Source organism: Petaurus breviceps, unplaced genomic scaffold (genome assembly GCF_028583685.1).
Source record: "Petaurus breviceps papuanus isolate PSGF00001 unplaced genomic scaffold, PetGlider_PUasm1.0 90683, whole genome shotgun sequence".
NCBI lineage: Eukaryota > Metazoa > Chordata > Mammalia > Diprotodontia > Petauridae > Petaurus > Petaurus breviceps.
Window position 1 is genome coordinate 6,580,111 of NW_027187308.1, and position 25,492 is coordinate 6,605,602.

Below are 25,492 nucleotides of genomic sequence, written 5' to 3' on the forward strand. Positions count from 1 at the left end.
TATTTAGCATAGTGATAGAGCAATAACAGTTTCTTGAATATCATTTTCTTATCCTAGTACCCTCCCTTCTCCCTGTTTTTTAAAAGCAGGCTCCTTGTGACTCTTTCAGCTGGATTCTAAGCTGTCTCAGAAAATCTCCAATATACCACAGAGGCTTCAGCATCTGAGCCTGGAGGCAATGGCATTTAAAATCCCCATAAAGTCGGCCAGCTGGATGAAGGACCAAACTTGGGAGTCTGACAGCCATGCCTGTTCATCAAGTTAAAAAAAAAGTTAGAGATGAAAAAGACCTGTTAAATAATCATGTCCATTCTGGAATCAGTGCCAGAGCATTCCTTTTATGAGTGCTTAGGACAGTCTGGTTTTAAATGACTCTAGTAATGTATCTTTCAAAACTTTCTTTTGGAGACTCTGCAAACTATTAGCACTCTTATTTGGAGTGGGGAACTAGGTAGTCCTTTGATCATTTTTATTCCACTAAGCCCTTTATATATAATCTTAGTCTGTTGTTGTTGTTGTTTTTAATATATAGAAATCCTTTTTTTAAAAATAACAATGTTTTCAAAGAATAAATATAAGGATCCAATCACTTGAATATTTTAAAGGCTTTAAAGAGGCAGTCTGGGGAAGTAGATAATCAGGGTAGCCTTTGAACTAGGAAGATCTGGGTTCATGTCCTGACTCTGACAATGTGTGAACATTGGCAAATCTCTTTGTCTTTTGAGGCTCAGCAGAGGCACTGTCCACCCACCTATGAAATCCCATGTCTGGTGCTTCTTTCCCTATCCCTTGCCCCGTGCCACCTACCAAAAAAGAGTGGGTATAAAAGAAGGATGGAAATTTGAGAATACTTCAAAGGATTAAGCTATGCCAATTGATGCAGTATATTTTCTTTAATCCATAAGGCAAATAAAATAGCTAATGTGAATGTGATTATTTTAAATTAAATTATTTTATCTACTTGAAATGACTTGCATTTAAAATGTATTTGCAGAAATGGAAGAGATAATAGTAAATTGTAGTAAAATTATTTTTAAAAATCTTGTGTCAATTGACAGACCTCCTTCTAATGCTAAAGTCATACACCTTGATATTAAGTCATTTCTGTTCTTTAAGTGATTTGCATAACATAGGAACCAGGAGGAAGCAGAATTCTCTCCCATTTCTACCCACAGTGAGAATTGACTTAATTTAGTAGGCAATTAAAAACAAAAGTTTTTAGAAGGGCAACCCTCCAACTAGTGGAGCTTTACTTTTCTCCCCCATAAAAATTCAGATTTCTTTTAGTATCTTCTCCTCCTCTGGATTTCAAAAGCAGTTAGTGACATTTTGAAAAGTACCCAGGATCTTTTGTCCCCCTTGATTTAGAGTAAACTGATCACTTGTTCAACTTTGTATTCCTGAGAGACAGCAAGAGACAGACAGGCAATAATAGCAGAGGCTAGAAATTTATACACCAGAGGGGAGTGTGATGTTGATAATTTTTTATGCTGTTGTGCCTAATTTTTTTTAAGTGGAAGGGTGTGATGTCATTCTGTCTCCTCCCCCTGTGAAGTAAGCTCATGCCTAACTTTTGCAGCCTGTCACTGGGAGAGCAGTTCACTTAAATGCAGCTCCAGTAGGCTGTAAGATACCCACCAGCATCACTCACGCTGTGACTTTGGGTTTGTAACCATGATCTCCAGCTTGGTCTTTCTACTTCTCTGTGGAAATATTGCCCTAACCCTGGAAAATGCACAGAAATTGCCAAAAGGCAAGTAGCTCTAACCATGTTTTTTTTTTTTCCTTCTGTTTTTAATATGACTTGTTGGAATACATTCGTTTTCAAGTGTTGAGACTAAATCTGCTTTGCTGTATTATATAAGGAAATTGTTATGCAGTGCAGATGAAATCCAGGTTTGGGAGGAACTTATTTTAAACTCTGATTTTGCTTCTAATTCTGCACTAATATGCTCTTCTACTAGTGATTTCTTTTTATTGTCATGCAAAAATCGAAGAACAGTCTTCTTTCATTAAGTTTAACAGATGTTAATGAACTGTTAAAGTTTGATTTTAGGCAACCATACACAAAGAGCAATCCAGATTAGAGGGACATTTTAATCCTATCAAAGAAGAAAGCTCTGTGTGTGTGTGTGTGTGTGTGTGTGTGTGTCTGTGTGTGTGTGTGTGTGTACGTGTGTTTCTTTTCACTATCTCATTACTAGTTTGGGAATTAACAGCAGCAGGTTATCCTGAAACTTGTATTCTAACTTGAGGGAAACCAGGTGCTTGGATGAGTTCTGCCTATATACCTGTCAAAGGGAGGGTTAAGAGAATTCGAGGCATGAAATACCAAAAATGGGTCATGTGCACATTTGTTTGGACGGAGTTTGGAAGAGGGTTTGCAGGACTTGAAAGGACACTCCCCCTTTGTCTTCTTGCTAAATTGAACTGGTTTCAGTGTTGGTATTTTGTTTATACATGTTACCAGAAGGAGAATATTTAAATATTTCTAAATTTAGGCTGTTGAAACGACCTAACCAGCCCATTAGCTCTAAAACCTGGGGCTCATTTTCCACCTCTGAGTAAGCCTGTCAAGGTGGCATGTACAGTCCCTTCACAATGCTGATTTTCTTAGCGGATTTCTGGTCTGTAAAGACATTTTATGGGTTGCACACTGCTGCAGTCAGCAGGATCATAGAAAAAGACTGTAATTTACTACTCAGATATTTTGTTAGAGGAAATACTAAAAGTGGTAATGCCACTAGTCCTCAGGCTTGCCAGCAGAGTGGCCCAGGACATCGGAACAGAAGGTGTGCCCAGCCCAGAAGGCTCCAGCTATTCCTAGATGTCTTTCCCCCATAATATTTGCTCTGACTCATTCTGCCTCAAAGATGACATACTTTTTTGCCACCCAGTAAAGGTTACCTTGAATTTAAAGTGTGAATACTGAAAGGTTTTGTGTGTATGCAAAACCAAATAATAAAACTAAGTGTCTTCACATGTGACTGTTTAACTCATTTACAGAAATGACACTACATGGAGAATTTCCCCCTACCAGGAATGTCATGCCTTAATAATTTAAAATGTTATTTCTTAAGTACATGTCATAGGCATGCAGACATAATTGGTGCCATTTTGTTGTGTCTAAGGATATATTTAATAAGGACATACTATTTTCTTCTGGGAGGCTGAACTTTCTCCGTTTACACATGGTTTTATTTTACTTTTTATTCAGTATGATGGAATAATAGTCATAACCATGTTAGTGCAGATTTCTGACAATGCCAAGAAATTTAATTATTATGTTGCAATCACTGGATGAAATCTCTTGACACACTTCCTTTTCCAGAAATATTAAAAAAAATGTCATTCAAGATAAAGGATACAAGCCTCTTAACAATAATAATAACTAGCATTTCTGTAGCGCTTTACAATTCGCAAAGCACTTGAGAAATATTATCTTGCTTTATCCTCACAATAACCCTTGGAGGCAAATGTTATTATTTCCCCCATTCTACAAAAGAGGAAAGTGAGGCAGATAGAGGTTGTGACTTGTTCAGGATCACACAGATAGTAAGTGTCTGAGGCAGGATTTTAACTGGGATCTTCTTGGCTCCAGATAGATCACTCTATCAGTCATATGGAAAATATATTTATATAAGCAACACATATTTATATATAAACATATAATCTATGTAACATGGAAATGTGTATTTATATTACAATTTATATATTTATATAATTGATAATATATTTATAAAATATATTTCCTTATTTTTTTACCTATAGTTTCTGTATTTGGTAAGATCAGAGAAATATTCTCCTTATTTTGTAAAGGCTCAAATGATATGGATTTTTGTGGGGGGTTTTGTATATGTTTTTGCTAAAACCATATCTGAATAGAACTGAGTTTTTCTTTCTTTCCTTCAATTCAATTTAATGAAATCTGAAATGCCCATACAAGAGGCTACAGTATTCAAGGCACTATGTTATAGGGGGCTGAAACCTTAAATTTGGGAAATCATTTACTGGAGTCTAAATGCTTCTCCCACAATGCCTTTCATAAAATAAGCTCTAAAACATGTTGCTTCCTTAATTTTTAAATTATCCCTATAATCATATCTCCGTATTATAGATGACAAAACTAAATAATAAAGAGGTATCATAAACATCATGTGGCTTCTTCCACAAAAGTCCTACTCTCAGGCTTCATCACCCTGTAAAGGTGACCCTGAGTTCTTGAAGGACATACCAGTGCCAGTGTACCACAGCCCTTGAAAGGCTTCCAGTGGAGGCCAGATGATGTGACTGCTATTTGAGGATTAGCCTGAGTTAAATTCAGAGAGTCTCCTGAGTAATGGCCACCTTTAATAGAATGCTTTAAAGTTTGCAAAGTACTTTACAAATAACTCACAATAACTCTGCAAGGTGGGCATGATTTTTCCCATTTTGTAGATGAAGAAATAGAGGCTAAAAAGGTAGTAATATTTTGCCCAGGGTGACATGCCTAATAAGAGTCTGAGGCAGAATTCAAACTCGGGTCTTCTTGACCCCAGATTCTGCACTCTATCTACTCTGCCACCTAAGTTTTGGCAGGTCTTACCAACCTGGAAAGGTTTCCAATTTAGGCCAATGTGATAGGACTTATTTCTGAGGATCAGCCCTAACTAAGGTCAGAGTCTGTTCACTAGGTTAACTGAAAGGTGATTTTTTTTGTTTTTGTGTTTTGCAATTGCACCTCTCAAAGACCATTAAATCCTTGGGGATTGCAATCTGTGTCAGGGGAGAAAGTGCCCTTAATGGTGAAATCACAGAACCTTAAAATATTGGAGTAGACATATTATCATTTTCAAAAGGTAATTCAAGTGTTATTTGCATAAGTTGCCAAGCTGGGTGCTGGACAGAGCATGTTTAGAGAAGGGGTGGTGTGGCAGAAATGAGGTTGGCTTTGGACCTCTTCAGGTCTTCCTTCTGGCTCTAAAGCCATGATCAGCATCAACAAGAGTTTGCCCTTTGACAAACTAGAATCTCAGATAACCGTTTGAAAGAATTGAAGATACAGAAAAGTACCCCTTTGATTAAAGAGTAAATTATTGAAATACATCCCATTAGTATGGTGTGAAAGAAATTGGGAGTCAGAGGACTGAGATTCAAATTCTTGCTTTTGTATTAATACAACCTTAAGCCAAGTCATTTAATCTCTCTGGGCTCCAGTTTCTTTATCTATTAAATGGAGGGATTGGGATTAAATGATCATCTGTGGTCCTATAATCCTATATTTAGGGCCAGGAGATAATTAAGCACCTAAGATGGAAAGGCAAGAGTGGTAGGTGGTAGTTGTGAAGATTTCATAAATAGAATAGGTTCCAAAAAAGGTAAGTGTCATTCTTCTCATTTATTACTTAGGGGAGTTCTTGAATGCCAAGTCATACACTTTCCTTCAGGGTTGATTTCTTGTGAAGAGCTCATCCAAACTATTGATATTTCACAGAGAGATGTTGCCAAATTCAATTTTTCAGGAGGGCATTGGCAGCTCATAGCAGGGTCACTATGAGAATTACTTATTATTATAACTGATCTAAAACAACTCTCTTTTCTTCTTTCCACTTCAGCTCCAAGTTAAATGGGGAGGAAGAGATACAAGACACATTTATTCTTGGCATCACATGAGGCTTCTTTGCTTAGCATGATGAATTTTAAAAAGTTGGTCACAGGGAACAACATGTAGAGAAGGGAATGAATAAAGCACAAAATAGGATGTCAATTACTTGTCATCTCTTTGTAAAACTGCTATATACAAGTTGAGATAATTCAAAAAGTGGTTATTATTTCAAGGCTGTTTTGACATTATTAGTAATAATAATTGCTATTACTACTACGAATACTCTGAGAATCCATGAATTCTTCGTTGTAAGTGTTCCCTCCACTAATGCATATGGCAACTTTTCCCTATCTCAGCACTTGGTTTAATGAGTTCTCTTTTTTTTTTTCTTTTAGGAGTGTATGGGTAGAGGGTAGAGAGACAGATCTGTGATTTTTTGAGTGCAAGGACTTTCAGTATGGAAACTTCCTTCTCCCAGTGAGATTAGTTATTTATCAATTTGTTGACTTTTAGAGTTTCCTGGAGCACTGAGGTGTTCACTAACTTGTCCACATCACATAACTACTACACATTAGAAGCAGATCTTGAACCTAGATCTCCCTGACTCCAAGACTGGCCCTTTACTCTATAATGCTATGGCTAGATCCAGGGGGGCAAGGTGGGGAGGAATACAACCCATTATCTTGTGGCCACTCTGATGATGAACCTCTCCAACTTTGTCTAGAATGTCTCTCAGACAGATGTGTAGCCTGGCAGAGTTTGTCCTTCACTCCCTTAGCCTCTATTGGTCAATTGAATGCTACAATGGAATAGTAAAATAGGACTCTTGCGACCTTCTTATCCTCTTTCTCCTTTCCCTTCCCCTTCCCTTTCCTCCTTTTCCTTTCCATCTTTTCTCACATGTATATAGTTCCTTATATTTTATAACATGATGTAGGGCTAATATTATAATCACTGTTTATAGATTTTATGGAACTGTTTTGCCCAGCTAGTAAGTGGCAGGGCTGGAACCCTGGCCTTCAGACTCTGAACCCAGTGTTTTTTCTTCTTTAACACAGCTCACAACTACATTAAGGTATTCTCACCTGAGTCAGAATCACTGACTTTTATTTGTAGCGTATAGATTGCTATGAAGATGAAAACACTATCCCAAAGTCCAACAGTGGCTGATGCTTTTGGAACTTAGACTTCTGGGACTGTGGTTTTAAAGATTTTGGGGAGAGAGGAACTGAAGAGGAGAATGTATGAGTTTGTCTTTTCTCTGGGACCCATGTGTTTACTCTCAGCAGTAGGTGCTGGAGCCAGATCTAATCGGCTCCAGTGTGAGTATTTACACCTTATAAAATCTACAAATCAGGGCTTGGTTGATTGTTTTGTTGATTGTCTCAACTTGAAAAAGTAATGGAAAAAATGTTCCTTATTAATACTGAACTTAAAAAGTGTATCATGGTTACATTCATTTTCCCCCAGAGAGGTGATTTTTTATCATTTACCAACCCACCACTGTCCACAGACCAGATTCTGTGGCTCACACTACTATTGGCAAAATTACTTCCTAGAGGCCCTCTTTGGAGATGTGGTATGGGATGGCCTCCTCTAATCTCCATAGAGAAGAAGCTAAGAGATAGAAAGGCATTTCCAAGCTTTGAACTGACAAACACCCTATGTAAGCATACCCAAAGAAAGAGAAAACTTAAAGGGCAGTGCCTGCAGAAAGGGGAGGAAGGAAACGGGGTGGGTGGCCACCAAGGCCTCTGGCTAGAAATTCACAATTAAAGAGGTAAAGAGAGAGCTCACTAATTAAAACTAGCATTTCCTAGTTAAACACCGAGATTTAAGCCTTATACTCTCTCTAGAGGGGTCAGAGGACTTCAGAGAGAGTAGAAAAGGACATTTTTGGTGTTATGGCTATATTTCAGCTCATGAAATCACCTAGTGGTGAGGATGTGAATAGGAGATTTTGGCTCAAATAAGAGAGGATATCTTGGTTAAAAGAACCTTTGAGAATAATTTTAATGGCATGATTAAGATGAGGAATTTTTTTTTCTTCTAAAGAACAATCACCTCTGGGACTATTAACATGTGGTATGAGTTAGTAGTGCCAACAGTTAAATTGATTCTTGTAGACAGAGTTGTATTCTTACAATCATTGTCCAACAAGTTGAAAGAACTGAACAATATCTAGAGTGATATTTTAAAACTATAAATAAAATAGGAAATAATAAATAAGTGCCAATAATTAGAAGAATGATTACAGGTGCTTCTCAGAGAGACGAATGAAAAAGCTGGCTAAGTTGGCTTCATTTTTCAAAGGCAAGGAGTAAAATTGCATGGGGTAGAAATGAGGCACTTCATAATTTTGTCTTCTTATATCTAAAATGAACAAATACAGGTAGGCTTCCACTAAAATAATTGTAAAATAATTTGTAAATGAAACTGGAAGGGAAATGGCAAGCAGATGCAAAGTTGAAAAAATCTGCTAGGATTAGTTTCTATAGTGATCTGCTTTTATTAACAGTAATAGCAGAACAACTCCATTTGGACTCTGACTATATAGATCATGTAAAGAAGTAATCATGGCACTTAAGAAGATAAATCTGGGAAGAGAAACTGGGACTGGCTAAAGATTCATAAGTCCTTACTAGGGGTGACCCAATTATAAAGATATGCAGAGATCAGTTTCCAAGATATTTAAGAGATGAAGATAAAGAATGCATAATATTATGGCACTCTACCAAAAAAAAGGGTAGTCAATAAGAAATTAATAACCCTCCTCCGCCCCTGTTATGCTTGCTACCTCATTTATGAAGAGAATGTTCTGTGCACTTATCAAGGGTACCCATGGTGAAAACACAAGAAGGGAACAGATAGACTTTCTCAAACAATTTTCTATAGCAATTTCTATCTTTATAGTCGCATTGCTAATTAATATAGAGAATACAAGATTCCCAATGTCTATTAAAAAAAATTTAATGCATTTGACTTAGTAGAAAAAGTACAGATTTGAAGCCTTTTTCAAAGAAGGTACTATACCTTCACAAAATAGAATTCTATGAGACATTATGGCAAATGTGAATATTCAGATCACATTCTTCACATTCTGCTGAGTCTTAATACCAAGAAAAGTATAAAATGCATAGACTCACCTAAGATGTTCACTAGTGTCAAGGAAGATGTCCTGCCTAATCTTAAAAATGGTTCTCCATTGATGGCAAGGTTCTCTGAACGCTCCTGTTCATACGTGGAATTGTTTTAACCATACTGAGTCATGGAACACACAGATTCCTCAGTAAAATCCACAACAATGCTTATGGGATGAGACCTACAAGGGTATGCTGGCTCAAAAGACAATTATTAAATTTTCAGTGTTTGCTAGAAATTGGTTAATGGTACAAATCAGGACTTGAGCTACTATTTTGTTGATTGTCTAAACCTAGGAAAGTGATGGGAAAATGCTAATAATACTGATTAAATTTAAAAATGTGACATACATACTTTCTCCCCACACCACAGAACTGTTTGTTAAATACCAGAACAGCCTTAGTCCTAACCATCCCACCCTGGAAAAATAACATACTAGTATACTGTCATAGTTTTCATGCTGTTGAATAGGCAGTCTTGAAATAGGCATTATTTATCTCTTGGATAGATGATGGGCTCATACAATGAAGAAGGCCTGGAGTTGAGGAAGAAATTGAACTGGGTTACATTTGGGAAATTGTAGTGTTTTCAATGACTGCAAATTCCTCTGTACTATAAAAGTCCACCTCTATTAGACCAGTGATCTCCTTGGAATAATATTTGACTGCAAATCATGGAGTCTTGGCAGAATCAAAATTACAAATCAATCAGGGGGCAATGGAAATATTTGTGGTAGGTGTTAAGTAATGTAACTTTTAGCTAAAATGTGAAAAGAGTGAATAGCAATATGATCATCAAAACATGTAATTGGAAAAAGTCAGCCATTAGCATAAGTGATGCAGATGATGCTGTGATATTCCTGAGGTGTGAAACCCTCAGGAGTGTGTTCTTTAAGTATGGTTTATAGAAAGACATAGAGGAGAAACACACAAGGTAAGGAGGCATTGAGACTTTCAGATCTGTATCAATAGAAAGAATGTTCCTACTAATGAACCTATCAAAATATCCAATTGTAGTGATAAGAGTGCAAACTCAATTGTGTTATAAAATTCACCAGCTAAAGGGTCTGCAGACAGATATAAGATCATGCTCCTGCTTGATCTCCAATACTCACTACCATGTTGTCACCTAATTTTAAAAATGGCAATTTTTAAGATTTGAAATTTGAGGTCTCAGTTCTGTCATTTTTCAGTCATGCCATGATGTGGGGTTTTCTTGGCCAAGATATTGGAGTGGTTTGCCATTTCTTTCTCCAACATATTTTACAGATGAAGAAACTGAGGTAAAAGACTAAGTGACTTGCTCAGGTTCACACAGCTAGTAAGTATCTGAGGCCATATTTGAACTCTGGAAGATGAGTCTTCCTGACTCCAGACCTGGCACTCTAGTGCCACACTGTGCCACTTAACTGTCCTTATAATTGAGACTAGTTATATTTAAATTACTATTAAACAAACAGACCATGTATGTCTTCATTTTTCTACCTTTTAAATGGTTAAGAATGAAAAAAAAAAGGAAACATCATGTTGCTTTTAGAGGGCACAGGCTCTCTCTCCCATCAGGTTCAGTAAATATTCACTTACCTGTGGTTTGGTTTTCTTAGTGCAGTCTTAAGCTATTAAAGCTTTCAGAATGGTTTATAGAAAGACACAAACAAGAAACACATAAGATAAGGAGGCATAGGGAATTTAATATCATAGCTTTCATGCTGTTGGATAGGCAGTCTTGAAATAGGCATTATTTATCTCTTGGATAGATGATGGGCTCATACAATGAAGTAGGCCTGGAGTTGAAGAAGAAATTGAACTGGGTTACATTTGGGAAATTGTAGTGTTTTCAATGACTGCAAATTCCTCTGTACTATAAAAGTCCACCTCTTTTAGACCAGTGATGTTCCTAGTAATGGACCTATCAAAATATCAAATTGTAATAGTAAGAATGCAAACTGGATTGTGTTATAAAATTCATCAACTAATGGGTTTGCAAAAAGATATATGATCAGGGCAACTATATGGCACAGTGAGTAAGAGCACCGGCCACTGAGTCTGGAGGACCCGGGATCAGTTCCGGCCTCAGATACTTAACACCCACACTAAATAACTGGCCATGTAACATTGGGCAAGTTAACCCCAATTCCTTTTTAAAAAAAAAAGATATATGATCATGCTCTTGCTTGATCTCCAATACTCACCATGTAGTCACTTAATTTTAAAAATGGCACCTTGAGCACTTAGATTTGAGGTCTCAGTTCAATAGTTTTTCATTTATTTCTGACTTTATGACCCCACTTGGGGTTTTAAGCTATTAAAGCTTAAGACTGCACTAAGACTTTAGAAACACCCTGTGTTTTAGGGGGTACAGGGCACGTTTCAAACCTCAGATGAAAGCAAGATGATTGTGAACCACACAAAATTCTTTAGAATTTTAGTCACAGACTAAAACATTTTATCTCCCCTAAGGGAAGGCAAAAAGAGGAAGAAATTGGGATAAAATTAGAAATATATGTAAAACTCATTTTAATATCTTTTATGGATCAAAAGTGACTTAGTTTAGTAACTCATAAATGTAGTTTCCACAAATTGGTTTGCTCAAAGCTATTAGGTTTGGCATATTCAATTTAAAAACAGAATCATTCAAACAATAATTTCAAATTTCAATATCGGTCCTAATTTTACTTGCTTTTAAACACATCCTATAAACGGAATTATAAGCTGTTGAATGCTAATTCAGCTCAAGATAATAAATATTTATTAAGTACTTACTATGTGAAAAATGCTAACTTTGGTACTTGAGGAAGTACAAAGATAAATTAGATATAGCCCTCACCTTCATGTAGTTTACAGTCTTGTAGTCAGCAGGGCAAGGTGGTGCATGCCTGTAATTTTTGCTACCAAAGAGACTGAGTCTAGTGCTTGCATCACTGGAGCTCTGAAATTCTAAAATGTAGTAGGGCTAATCTGATCAGGTGACCACAATAAATTCAGCAGAAAGATGAGAAAACCCAGGAGAATGAGCAGGGGAGGGCACTAGGCTACGTCAGGTAACAAATGGAACAGGTCAAAGCTTCTGTGCTGAGGTCAGTAGTGAGATCAGATCGGTGATTACTGCAGCACTTCCAGTCTTGGTGAGATAATAATAACAATAATAATGTATAGTTTTGATAATAATAATAACTAGAATTATATTTTAGAATTATATACTTTAATATTTGCAAATCACTTTCCAAATATCTCATTTAATTTTCACCACAATACTGGGAAGTAAGTGCTATTATTATGCCTATTTTACAGATGAGGAAGGGTTAAGGTTAAGTGACTTGCCCAGGTCCACACAGTTAAAGAGTTGTCTGTGGCAGAATTTGAGCTCAGGTCTTCCTGACTATGTCCAGCTCACTGTCCATTGCATCGCCAAGCTTCTCCATTGGGATACCTAGTCTTCCCCCTGACTCCCAAAAATAGATCAAGTGGAAGGGGATAAGAGATGTAAATATGTAATGGCAATATGAAATAAAACTAGGCAAGTGCCTAGAAAAGGTACAAAATGCTACTTAACATCCAAGAAAGAAAGACTTTTTCAGATGAGGAACATCATAAAGAAGGTGACTTTTGAGTTGGGTCTTGAAGGACTGGTAGATACAGACAGTTTATGACAACTGGACAAAGATTTTTTAAAAATCAGAAACTGTCAATGTTATAAAATCAATAAAGTTTTAGTTTCAGTTTGGTTTTAATTTAGAGGCTTCTACTGTGTTAAGCAGCCATTTAATTCAGATATGGAATCAGTTCAGACATGGAATTAGACATGGCTCGAAGCTCTCATTTTCATAGCTTGACACACACAACTTGAAGCATTTATTTTACTAAAGGGAAATTAGAAAACAATAAACACAGCGCAACTCATTTAGCATAGTGGAAAAAAGCATTTACTGTGAGTCAGAAAACCTGTACTGTATTATGATCCTTTCTCTGCCACTATAGCAGGGCCAACCCAATTGTGACTGCTGAAATCCACTCATATCATATGGAGGTTGCAGCTGTTGTACTCCTTTTCATGATGTATGGAAGGATATGTTACTTAGGATTTTTATAATTTATAATTCTATACTTACTTTTTAGGCAAATGAATTGACATTGCTTATTGGAAATTCACTTAATCTGCCTCAGTTTCCTTATCTGTAAAATGGGGATAATAATAATAGCACCTACCTCCAAGGTTATTGTGAGAATCAAATGAGATAATATTTGTAAAGCACTTAACCAAGTGCCTGGAACATACTAAGTACTATATAAATGTTAGTTATTATCATTAATGCATCAAGAGAGTACTATGAATGCTTTAACTAAAAGCCCCATTGTCTTTTCTACAAAGAATGAAGCTGAAAGGAATTTCCCTTGGCAGTGGTAAAGTTGTTTAGAGATGTAAAAATTTTGAAAAGAAAAAAACTTCCTGTTTCAAAGAATTATAGATTAGAAGTAGAAGGGATCTCGGAGGCCATTTAGTTCAACCCAGATTAGGTAACTGAGTCTCAGAAGTTAGGTGACTTCTCCAAGGTTACACAGGAAGTGTCAGGGCAGGACTAAACCCAGGTCTGATGGTTCTAGAGACTATATTCTTTCCATTGTATCAATCCTGACTTTTTCCCTGCTCAGCTATGCAATTTATGACCTGTTATTCTTTTGCTTTATATACCTAAACTCCTGAGATCTTTCCTCATTCCTAAAATTTTTCAGTTTCTTAAATGGACTCTTCTCAATCTGGGAAAGTCTACAAATCTCCTGGATTTTGTGTCCAGCTGGTTCCTTGTCAGAGGCAACAGGTTATATTATAGGCCCTTGCCAATTCAAAGACTTTATATTCTAATGTAAGAAAAAATATGGACAGATAAATAAATAGAAAGTTAGAGGCATTAACAACTGGAGGAGTCAAGAAAGGTCTTAAATATGAAGTGGCCCACAAGGGGAATCTTGAGGGAAGAAGATAGTTTCCAAGCACTGAAAGTTGGATTTCATTATGGGGAACATAGGCCAGTTTAACAGGAAGGTAGAGTGCCTGGGGGAGTTGGGAAATTTGTGGTGGTGGAGGGGAGATATAAATAAAATAATCCTGGAAAGATAGATTGCAGGCCAATTTTGAGAAGTTTTAAATGCCAAACAGAAGTGTTTGTATTGCATCCAAAGGGGAATAGGCAGTTAGCAAAATTTCTTGAGTGGGACGTGATTAGACCTGTGCTTTAAAAATACCCGTTTATGTGTTGCCCACATCCTGAGAGAGAGAAGGGATGGACCCACAGTGCAGATCAAGACATGGCTTTTGGACATGGTCAGTACAGGAATTGGTATTGTTTGAATGTGTTTACAACACAAGTTTTGTTTTTCTTTCTTTCTCAATGTGGAGAGGGAATGATTAGACAGAAGTAGGAGGCAGAGAAGGTGGATTTTCATTGATTGAAACAACAAAATGTAATAAAAAATAAGTTGATTAAAAATGAAACCAAACAAACAGAAAATATCAGTTTAGTTTCTATGTGGAGAATGGATTGGACAGGGGAGAGAATGGAAGCAAATGTCAACTAAAGATCTCTTGTCCATTCAAAAAATGACAGACTAGAGTGGTTGCTGTGTGAGACATAATGGAAGTAGAATCAAGAAGGGGAAAAGGAGAAGGGAACAGGCAGTTATCAAGGGCCTACTATGGGACAGGTAATATACTCAGCACTTCACAATTATTATTTAATTTGCCTTGGGAGATAGATGCTATCATTATCCCTATTTTACATCTGAGGGAACTGAGACAAACTAAGGTTAAGTGACTTCTCCAGGGTCACTGTGCTAGAAAGTTTGAGGCCATATTTGACCTCAGGTCTTCCTGAGTCCAGATCTACTGTAACAAGACCCAGCAATTGATTAAATATGGGGATGAGGAATATTGAAGAGTAGAGCTTGAAAATCCAAATGATTGACTTCCTTAGCAGAAGTGGGAGAGTTGGGATGTGGGGTCTATCTATAGCATGCTAGTGGGCTTCCTCCAGGGCTTTTTATGTTTCAAATGTATCAATCAGTTATTTGACTGCCACATGACCAAAACACCTCCTTTTTTGATCATTAATTTCTTTAATATATCTTATCACATTTGCTTAATGTAGGGCATCCGTGGATATAAGATTAATTTGACTTGCATCTATGAAGTGTGTCTCCAATCTTTATGTGTCACTCACAGTTTCTTGGAGATTATAGTGTTTGAAGATACATAAGTGTAGAGTATTGCCAGGTGAAAAAATGAGTGTCTTCAAAGTAAGCTATTTGAGCAAACGAAATGTAGTCTAATATTAATAATTTAGGCAACACCATGTCTTGAAGGCATTCCATTCCCACCGCTCATTACCACCTATTATCTTTTCTTCTATCAGATTTTGCCTAGATATTGCTCCCTACTTTGCTCAGTAAGGAAGAAAGGACCTTGTTGACTATGAAATTCTCTAAGGCTCCTATGTCCAGGAGGAACCAGGTTCTGACTCCCTTTTAACTCAAAAATTTTTAGACTTATTCTTATTCCTCTCTGTCCTGAGACTTCTGAGCAAACATGACAATAAACTCTGCACTACTCATTTTTATAGGAGTAAGTGGATGCCGCTGCCAGGCCTTCTAATTCTTGTTACTTGGGCAGGTATTCATCCCTCAGCCTTTAAATTCATAGTCAAGGAGATGAAGCCCAGCAGAAAAGCATGGAATCCTTTCTCTTCCAAGAAAAATGACCCTGCCTCCTAGAGAAATACATAAACCTTGCTCTTGCATTTGAGAGCTGAATTGCTTTTCTTGTAATGGGAATATGGGAATTGCAATCATCTGCTACCATAGAGAGTTTTGCATCAAAACCTGCATAACTTTTACAAATAACTTCTGGGAAAGAAGGCCACATAGCAATATAGGAACACCTTATCTTACATAATTGAGTCATCATTCTAAAAATGCATTTCATAATTTGAAATTTCAAAGAAAAAATCCCTCAGAGTAGGGGAAAAAAACCTTTTAATTTTCCTGACCTATCTCCTTCTCAAGCCTTCATAATTGTAATTAAGGCTATAGATTACCAGATTTATTTTCATCATCAGTTAATTACAGTATGGTTCACCTATTCTAACTGAAATGATTTGCTATCTTTCCCATGTTTAATGTGATATAATTTTAATTAATTGATTATATTGTAAAAATGAATTAATTTGATGTAATTTTCCATATCATGTGTACCCTTCTTGCCCAAGTATCTTCCTAATATAGCACTCTCTACTAACAGATCATGCAAGCCTTAAATATAATGCAACATTAATTAATTTCAAAAAAGGACATAAACAATAAGGGAGGAATAATTGAATCATAGAACCATTCTTACCACCCCCTCCTCACACACAAGTGAATACAACCACATATTGTACTCTTATTAATACCCCCCACCCCATCATATCAAGGGAAGGACAAGGTTGCCTTTGAACTCATCTCCCATTGGTTTAAAAAATGACAACAACAACACTTTAAAGTTCAATGTTGTCTGTCTCATGTACATATTAAAGTTTGCTCAATAAAGCTTCTGGGGACAAATAACATCTGTGGGATCCTCTTGCCTTGCCTTTGACATTTTCAGGATTTTTGCAGGACTTCTAAGATCATGATTATCTCATTGGTATCATTCCATATACCTTTTCCATCTCCCACAGTCATGTAATAATACATCTATATTTATTATATGTAAAAAATTTTATATAAATATATGCATATGTGAATATTTAAATAAATCCTATGTGCATATATTATTGTTGTTGTTGAGTTCAGGGAATTTCTCTAAATTAGTGATCCTCTTGGACCCAGAGCTTAATGGGAAATGAAGTCCTGGCAATTTTTTACCATAATACTAATGAGGAAATATGACACTTAGGAAGAAAAGTCTAAGAAACTTCCAGATGTGATCATGTGATGAAAAGTTCACTCATTACCTACGTTAGATTGTAAACACCTTGAGGACAGGGATTTTATCACTTAAATTTTTATCTCTTTATGTATCAAGCACAGCATACTGCATTTATCAGGCACTTAAATATGTATTGAATACGGAATCAAGGGGTTACTTGTCCTTCCACTGTAATTACTTTCCTGTTCCATCATCCTTTCTTCTATTATTTTTCTAGCTAGCAATGATGCCTATCCTCATATTTAGCTTTATATGCCAGAGAAACCCTTCTTGTTGGTTGTCAGTTCACCCTTTAACTTGAAGGAATGCTCCTCTTGGTTAAAGCCAATTTCTGCTAAGGAAGCATTGTGCTACTAACAGGGAGCAGGAAGTGGGTAGCTGGTAAGGAGTGAAGAAGCACTTGCCATGACCATATGATCATAAAAGGGCTGATAAATAGGAAGTAAATATACGTGTGGGGGCTAACAACAACTAAGTGTTGGACTTGTGTTTGTGTACATACAAAGACATGCTTTGGTGGGACATTTTTATTGTTTGAAAATAGTCCCATTCTAGAAATATGATTTGCTAGTCATATGGCTAGTCCCATTCTAGAAATAGGATTTATTTTTAAAGAAACAAACATTGTTTCAGCTTCTGGTCTTGCACATCAGACACAAAAACTGATGTGAAAAGTCAGATGATCCTAAAGAAGTCTGGAGTTGGAGTCAGAAGATCTGAGATTAAATCCTGGTTTTGTTATTTATTACCTGCATAACCATGGATGAATAATAGTTTTTCTGCACTTCAATTTCTTTACCAATAAAATGAGGTTGGGGGTAGTGAGGGATTTGACTCAGTACAGCAGCAAGCACCCTAGCTTACCCAGAATGGCTGCTAGTACAGGTTCTTTGATCTGCTTTTCTTAAGGAAAGTAACTCAAAAAGGTTTAACAATCTTACTTTAATCAGACATATATCATTTACCTAGTTTAAGGGGAAAAGTCAGCACCCTGAACTTCAGAGAATACAAGCAAGTTACCAGCAGACAAAAAAAGAAATACAGACAGAGAAAACAACACAATTCAGCAGACAAACAGACAGGGCTTCCAGCTGTCTGACCATTATATCCATACCTAGTTCGTTGCCAGAGAGAAAAGCACCAACATCTGGGTTTTTAAAGCCAGGGGGCTCAATGGCTGCTCAAAGTCTCATCTGTTCAAATCACATAACTCTTCCTATAAGTGAGCTCCAAAGCAAAACCTCATATCATGGTATATATAGCCTTCTCTAGGGTCAGAGAACAACACAACCCTCATGATCCACTGCCCAATCACAAAGTAACAAGGTGTGGGAGTTCCTGAAAAACAAGCCTCCCACCACAGGCTCCAGGTGCCCACATTCAGCCTATTGGGGGCAGAGTATATTTTAAAATCAGGGAAGGTTCTCAAATTCATGCAAGCTTATCAAGAGGCCAAGGTGCAGGGAAGATCTTCAGATTCCCACTACCATTATATTTGGCCCCAAGATCTTTCATGCCTATTACATGGGCAACTTATATCTGAATTATAATTAACGTCTCTTAAGTACAACATAATCCCCACAAAATAAATACATTACATTTGCAAGATACGAAACATAACAACTCATTACCAGTGTGGCCACATGGCCTTAAACAAACACAAAGTACATAGCATTTTCATCCCCTCAATCCAAAACAAAAATGTCCAAATAAAGTTCTCTTTGGGGTATGTCCTTCCCCCACACTGCCCTTGCAGGTTTCCTCCTGGCACTTTCAGGTGCAGGCTCTAATGAGACAAGTCCCAGTCTTAACACTGTTCCAGCCCCTACTTCCAATTCTTGAGGGGCAGCTGGGCAACAAAGCCAACAGGGTGGGGTCTTTGGGAGTCCATGGCACTTTACCCCACCCACCATAGATGCAAATCCATCCTCCCCCTGGGTCCCAAACTGTGGGATGCAGCAAGAAAACACATTCAAGAATTATGTTCAAGATGGCAGAGTAAAAACAGGAACCTGCTTGAGCTCCCACTCTAACCACCTCTAATACCATAAAATATGATTGTAAACAAATTTTAGAGCTACAGAACACACAAAGTGACAGAGAGAAACAAATCTCTTTGAAGGCAGCCTGGTAGCCCTACAGGAAGGGTCTATTCCACTGTGCTGGGAGCTGAGCACAGTCCCGCATGAGCCACATGGGTTCAGACCAATGACAAAGATCAGCTGGAGCAGACTTCAGGAGAGTTAATCACTGGCAGCTATGGTGGTTTCCAGACTTCTCAACCCATAAACACCAAAGAAAAAGTAAAATGTCAGTGGGGAACCCTGTTGATCCTGGGTGAGAGAAGAGTGCGATCTGACCCTTGCCCCTGGGTCCATGGAGGTGACCGGCAACTATAGCAGCTAACACTGCTGCTGCCAGCTCTAGGCCTATAGATCACAGGGGGACCAAGTGACTGTCCAGAGGACATTTGCAGGAATATCTCTGCTGGCACTGAGACAGGATTCTCTTGCTTTACATTGCTTGGATCTGGGTCTCAGTCTTGGGTAGTGGTCCTGGGGTGAGGAGCACTGGCATGGCAGAGCTTGTTGAAGCTGTGGAGAGAAAGTCCTCCTCACAGTTCTGAGGCAGGTGCGTGGTAGAAACTCTGACACAGCTGCACAAAACCCAAGAAATTTGGGACATAGCACTCTCCACTATGGAAGCAGAGTTCTACCGTGGCAAAGAGCTCAAAACTCAAATAATTGGCTGGCAAGATAAGCAAGCAGAGGAGGAGAAATCAGACTATGGAATCCTTCTTTGAGGACAAAGAGGATCAAAACATAGAACTAGAAGAAGACAACAAAGTCAAAACTCCTACATCAAAAGCCTCCAAGCAAAATATGAATTGGTCACAGGCCATGGAGGAGCTCAAGAAGGATTTTTAAAATCAAGTAAGAGAAGTAGAGGAAAAATTGGGAAGAGAAATGAGAATGATGCTAGAAAATCATGAAAAATATCAACAGCCTGACTGAAGAAAATAACACCTTAAAAAACAAACACATTCAGTGTTCCTGCCTTGTTGCACAATCCTTATCTTGTCCTGTGGCTGAATTCCAAACTTCTGGGTTCCTTCTGCTGGAGTACTTCCTTGGTCATTGTTACGGTTGTCATTTTGTGCCAATGTTATCCCTCTCTTCCATTCTCTGTAAAGTCTCATTAATCTGTGTAATGAAATGCATTGTTAATGTATTTTTGTTATGTAAGGGACATGAAAGATCTTGGGGCCGAATGTAATGGAAATGGGAATTTGAAGATCTTTCCTGCCCCTTAATAGACCTAGTGGGGGAGATTGAAGACCTCTGCTGTGAAGATAAATACTGCCCCCAATAGGCTGAATGTGGTCACATGGAGCCTGTGATGGGAGGAGTTTGCTGAAGAGTGGAGCAGAGCCCACAGGAATCTTCCCTGCTTTGAAGATAAACTCTTTCCCCTAATATCCTGAATGTAGTCACATGGAGCCTGTGGTGGGAGGAGTTTGCTGAAGAGTGGAGCAGAGCCATAGGAACCTGAGAGTAAGAGCTAGAGAGAGTGTGGGAGAGAGAGTAGCTCAGGCAAAGAGATAGAGAGGCTCATGAGTAAATATTCTTCTTATATTGGTTTGTGGGTAGGTTAAGGGATGCTGTGGCTCTCTGTGTTTTTATGGTTTATTAGCTTCTTTGCTACTATGATGGAATTGGCTTACTGGTTTGGGGATTTGGTTTTCTGGTGTCTAAATAAATGTTTTGGTTCTGTCCTTTATATGGATAGTTTGTTAGATTTTGCGATTGAGCACCACTTGGGAATTATAGTCACAGTTTTTATCATGATCATGGGTGCTGTAAATATCACATTGGCACTATACTCAGTACCTCCAATAACCTAGCTCTAAATGTTATCTTTCTATTTACTATGAAAAATTCCTAACATATGCTTTTCAACATTTTTACAATTGTATTTTTAAAATTTGCTCCAAAAATCCTTTTAAGAGTTCTGAACAAGGCAAAATATTAATATTTATCAAGCTTAAACCCTAATTACTACCTTTTTTCTTCCAGTTTTCTTAATGTGTAACTGCCAGGATGAATTTTATTTTCTCATTACTTTTACTTGTTTCTATTGAGAATTCAGTACTCTGTGCTCAAGTGTATGCAATATTGTAGGAAATTTCCTCAAAAGAGATTGATGTTACCAGGGGAAAAGAAAAAAGATAGTAAAAATTGTCAGATAAAGACCAACTAAATGATAAGAACACTAGAGTTGGAAGCGACTTGGTAAACCATTGGGTTAGTTCTGGTAGATGGGTGAATTATTTCAAAAGATTAAAAAAATTAATTCTTTCTACAACCACTATCTAATTTATATCATAACTTCTGTTTTTTCAGAGAAATAGAAGTGGATATTGGGAAGAAATAAATTTTGAGTTCTTAGCAGTATCAGAATTCCTGGTTCCCACTTTCTGTGTAACTGTGGACAGGTTTATTTAGGTCTAGATTTTCATTTCCTCATCTATAAAATAAGTATGTTGTACTTTATTAACTCTAATGTCCTATCCAGCTTTAAAGGTTGTATAATAAAAACCTATAATCATAGGTTTTTCATGAGAGATTAATTAATGGACTAAATTCCTTTAGAAACTTTATTTAGTAGCAGTAAACCATTCTTATTATCCCATTGTCCTTATGGAATGCATCCATCAGCTATTGAAAGGCTCCATTTTGATGAGAAATGAACAGAAACAGACCTTGATGTGTATTTCATGTTGGTACTCAAAACTGTTTTGTGGATTTGGGACTAAATTTTAGGACTAATTCGATAGTTGGTCATTGTAACTTTTCTGAGACAAGGGTTGGGGTGGGAATGGGGGGCTGGAGAAAATAAGAAAATCTCCTCAAGCTTTGGGACAATTACAAAACTCCAGGAAAGACCCTACAAAATAGGTTGTTTTGGAGCAAAAGCCATTAAAAAAAAACATGGGAGATTTGATACCACGAAAGAGATGGTTCCTCATCATTCTTTGAATCCTTTGCTACCAAACTTTTATACCCATGAACTTTGGGTCAATGTAATCAGGCTATGATAGTATTATTCTGAAAACTTTACCTACTTTAGTCTCTAAAGCAGGGTACTATGGTGAGTACCCAGAGTCCTAGTCTGAATCAGAAAGACCTGGCTGTGACAACCATCTCTGACACAAGTTATGTGACCTTAGGAGAGCAACTTAACTTCTGTGAGTCTCAGGTTTGAAACAAGGAGAAAAATCTTTGCAGTGCCTACCTCACAGGGGACTGTGTGTAGTAAATGAGTTAATACATAAAGATTTTTCACATTTTAAAAGTACTTTATAAATATTGTTATAATTAAGATTATAAATGAGCTTTAGGGTAAAATGAACTTCAAATTCCTAAAATATGCAACAAATCATTAAGTCCATTTAAAACATGATTGCTTAATGTAAACCTATTAACTTATTAATGTAAATATCTTTGGCAAAGGATGGCATCTCCACCATTTCTATCACAGAACTCTTTGCTCAATTAATTATTTACAGAATAAATTAAGAGATAGTTCTTGATTTCTAGAGAAGTATTTTAGTATTGAACTTTAATTCATGAAAATTTTAAAAGTAAAAACACATTACATTTATATATTCAACTATTTAACTCAAATAGATCAGTGATTTCATTAATTTGGATATTCCATCCAATGTTGCAGATAATAACCCACTTATGGGTACATTTTGTCTATGTTTTTCTATAAATTCATCTCAAAGGGTCCACTCATTGTGCTGGGGGCCTTCCTTGCTTCTTCCTGACATCACAAGAATGCTAGCAGAGTACTCAGACTGTCCTCTAGATATTCTTAGCTTTTGCCACATGACTAGACCATCTTCTTTCTCTATTATAATATTTCCTGATAACAACCTTTATATCATTTCTTATTCAAAGCTCCTCATTCCCTATGTGTTGCAGCCTGCTTACAACTATTGAGTGTTTCTCCATTGTCCTTGGTGCAATATTCATTTTTTAAAAATTCTTCAGATTCTTGTGTTTCATGACTCATAGCCACAAAACAACATCAGTAGAATACTGGTGTAAAAAAAGATGACCCTTTTTTTTGGGTGAACTGAGGTCCTTAAAAGAGTTTTACTATTTCCTGAAGGCAATCTAAACCATTCTTCTCCTGTTTAACTCTGGACTAAATTTGCTGTCTGTGTTATTTGTCATGCATGCATGCATGTGTGTGCATGTATGCATATGCATATGTGTGTATTTATATGTGCATATACATATATATATACATAAGTACATGTACACAGAGACAGAGGTTATCCATCTAATTGTATTCATAAGTGGAATAATTGCAAAGTCTTCAATAAAGAATTGAACTTTACCATACATATAGGAAAAACTAAGTGGATGGGGAATGTGTATGTGTGTGTTCTGTGTATATATATATATATATATATATATATATATTTGTGTGTATGCATACACAAATGTATATGTAATGCTATATATGTATTATTTTAGGATATGTTCTATATCATATCATGTAGTATGTGATATATTCTGTGCATTATATAATACATATACATTTTGAGAAATATTTGAGATAGAAGATTAGCATAATATATGTAATAGGATTACTCTATAATACTATAATTACATGTATACACCCACAGATAAGTATGTATAAATGGCTATCCATATAAATATAGCTTTATAATTCAGAATCTCAGGAAAGGGCTTTAGAGGCCACCTAATCAAACCTAGAGGCCCCCTAATCAAACCCATAACTAAATAAAAATCCCCTTAACAACTCCAACAAGTAGTTATCAAATCCTGGCTTGAAGAACTCCAGTGAAAGCAAAGGTACCACCTCCAACAGGAGTGAATCCTACCTTTAGGCAGCACCAGTTGTCAGGACTTGTGTCCTTACGTCGAAAGCTTAATCAACTTCTCTAACTCCTAACCAGTGCTGCTGGTTCTTCAAAGCTCCAGTTGTCTCTCCATCCTCCTGTCAAGTACTGTTTTTGATTCCAGCTGTCAGTAACATAGTACTGACTTACTCATATGCGTAGTATGGATATATGAATATATAGACAGATACATTTCAGTCATGTCCGACTCTTCATGACCTCATTTTGGGTTTCATGGCAAAGATGACTACTAGAGTAATTTGCCATTTCCTTCACCAACTCATTTTATAAATGAGGCAAACAAGGTTAAGTGACTTGCCCAGGGTTACACAGCTAGGAAGTGTCTGAGGCTGAATTTGAACGTAGGAAGATGAAATTTCCTGATTTTAACTCCAGCTCTATCTACTGCACTACCTAGCTGCCACATCCATATACTTACATACACATATGAATGTGCACATTCATGTATATGTGCACATATGTATATGTGTATATTTGTAGATACACATATGCATACATATATGCTCGTAGGTATATACATATATATACATACAGAATTAATTATGTGTATGTGTGTATATAGACCTTTTTCTTACAATGTAAAATAGAGCGCAGGGGGACATTCAGCATCTAAAACCAGCTTGAAATAAACTTCAGTTTTTCCCCAGTAAAAAAGGAAAGGCGGCAGAGTCAGAGACAGCTCTTAGTTTGGAAGCCAGAGGGTGTTTATCTTTCTACAAGATATTAATGTGCAGATCCAAATTTTGTCTATTCAGAATAACATTTTTGGCTCTTCTGTTAGCTGGTAAATAAATAAATGATACTCTGATCACCTAAATCTCCTGTCTAAATAGGCACTGAATATACATGTATGTGGATATATGTGTATGGTCACATGGATGCTTGTGTGCATGTGTGTGACACCCTTTTCTCTGAGTACAAAAGACTCTGCCTTTTGAAAAGAGACTACAGACAAGTTGCCAAAATTATGCCTGCCGAGAACACTAGAATGGAATCATGTTAGAACTTTTAAGGCAGGGAAGTTAAGGTCAGTTTTTCCTTAGCCTTTCACTTTCCCAGATGGAAATTAAGTGTTACCAGCCATTAAATTTGAAGAACTGACATCAGATGACCAGAGAAATACTCCCTCCCTTTTTCTCTCCTCCTCAACTCTCTATCACAAATATTTCCTTTAATAATTCCACTTTCTCTGGTTTGTTCTATGTAGTTTAAGCTTCTTATTTACTTTAAAATTAGAGGCAGGGAAATATAGCATTGGGTTTTAATTATTTGTTAACATATTCCTGTAGGTAATGTAGCAGAAATAGTACTGGGCTTGGAGTCAGGAAGACCTGAATTCAAATTCTTCCTCAGATTACTAGCTGTGTGACCCCAGGAGAACCACTTAACCTCACATTACCTCAGTTTCCTTAACTTTAAAATGAGGATAATGTTAGTGCCTACTTCCTAGAGAAGTGAGAATTAAATGAGATAATAGATACAAAACCCTTTCAAACTTTAAAGTGCTATGCAAAGTGAACTTCTATTATTCTTCTATTAGGAACTTGGAAGATAAGCATTTAAAAGTGGACACTCCCACATCTTTGACCTTTGTAGCTTAAGTACTACAAAAACAGCTTTCTAAATTCTAAAAAAAAAAATGTTCTTTCCAGTTACTTTTCCCACTTTCTTACTAATGCACAGGACTCTTATCCAAGTGTGTGAAATTTTAAAAGGTATGGAGTCCTTTCTTACTGCTGCTGTAGCCAAAGGCAAATTTCCTAGCTTCAGTTCTGAAGAAATACTGTTTCTAATATGGAATAAAGGCCTAGAGCCTTGAAATGAGAGCCCAGAGGAATAGATGGATT

General features: G+C 36.9%; 1 protein-coding gene across 12 annotated transcripts in view; it reads left to right on the top strand.

The window, feature by feature from the left end:
• Positions 1 to 1,595: 1,595 nt before the first annotated feature.
• Positions 1,596 to 25,492, top strand: part of ABI3BP (ABI family member 3 binding protein) — a 309,603-nt gene continuing 285,706 nt past the window's right edge. For all 12 annotated transcript variants that reach the window (XM_069065333.1, XM_069065335.1, XM_069065337.1 and 9 more), the window contains exon 1: positions 1,596 to 1,753. In XM_069065333.1, coding sequence (XP_068921434.1) covers positions 1,675 to 1,753 — 79 coding nt within the window. In that variant the 5' untranslated portion in view covers positions 1,596 to 1,674. The remainder of the gene's footprint in view (positions 1,754 to 25,492) is intronic.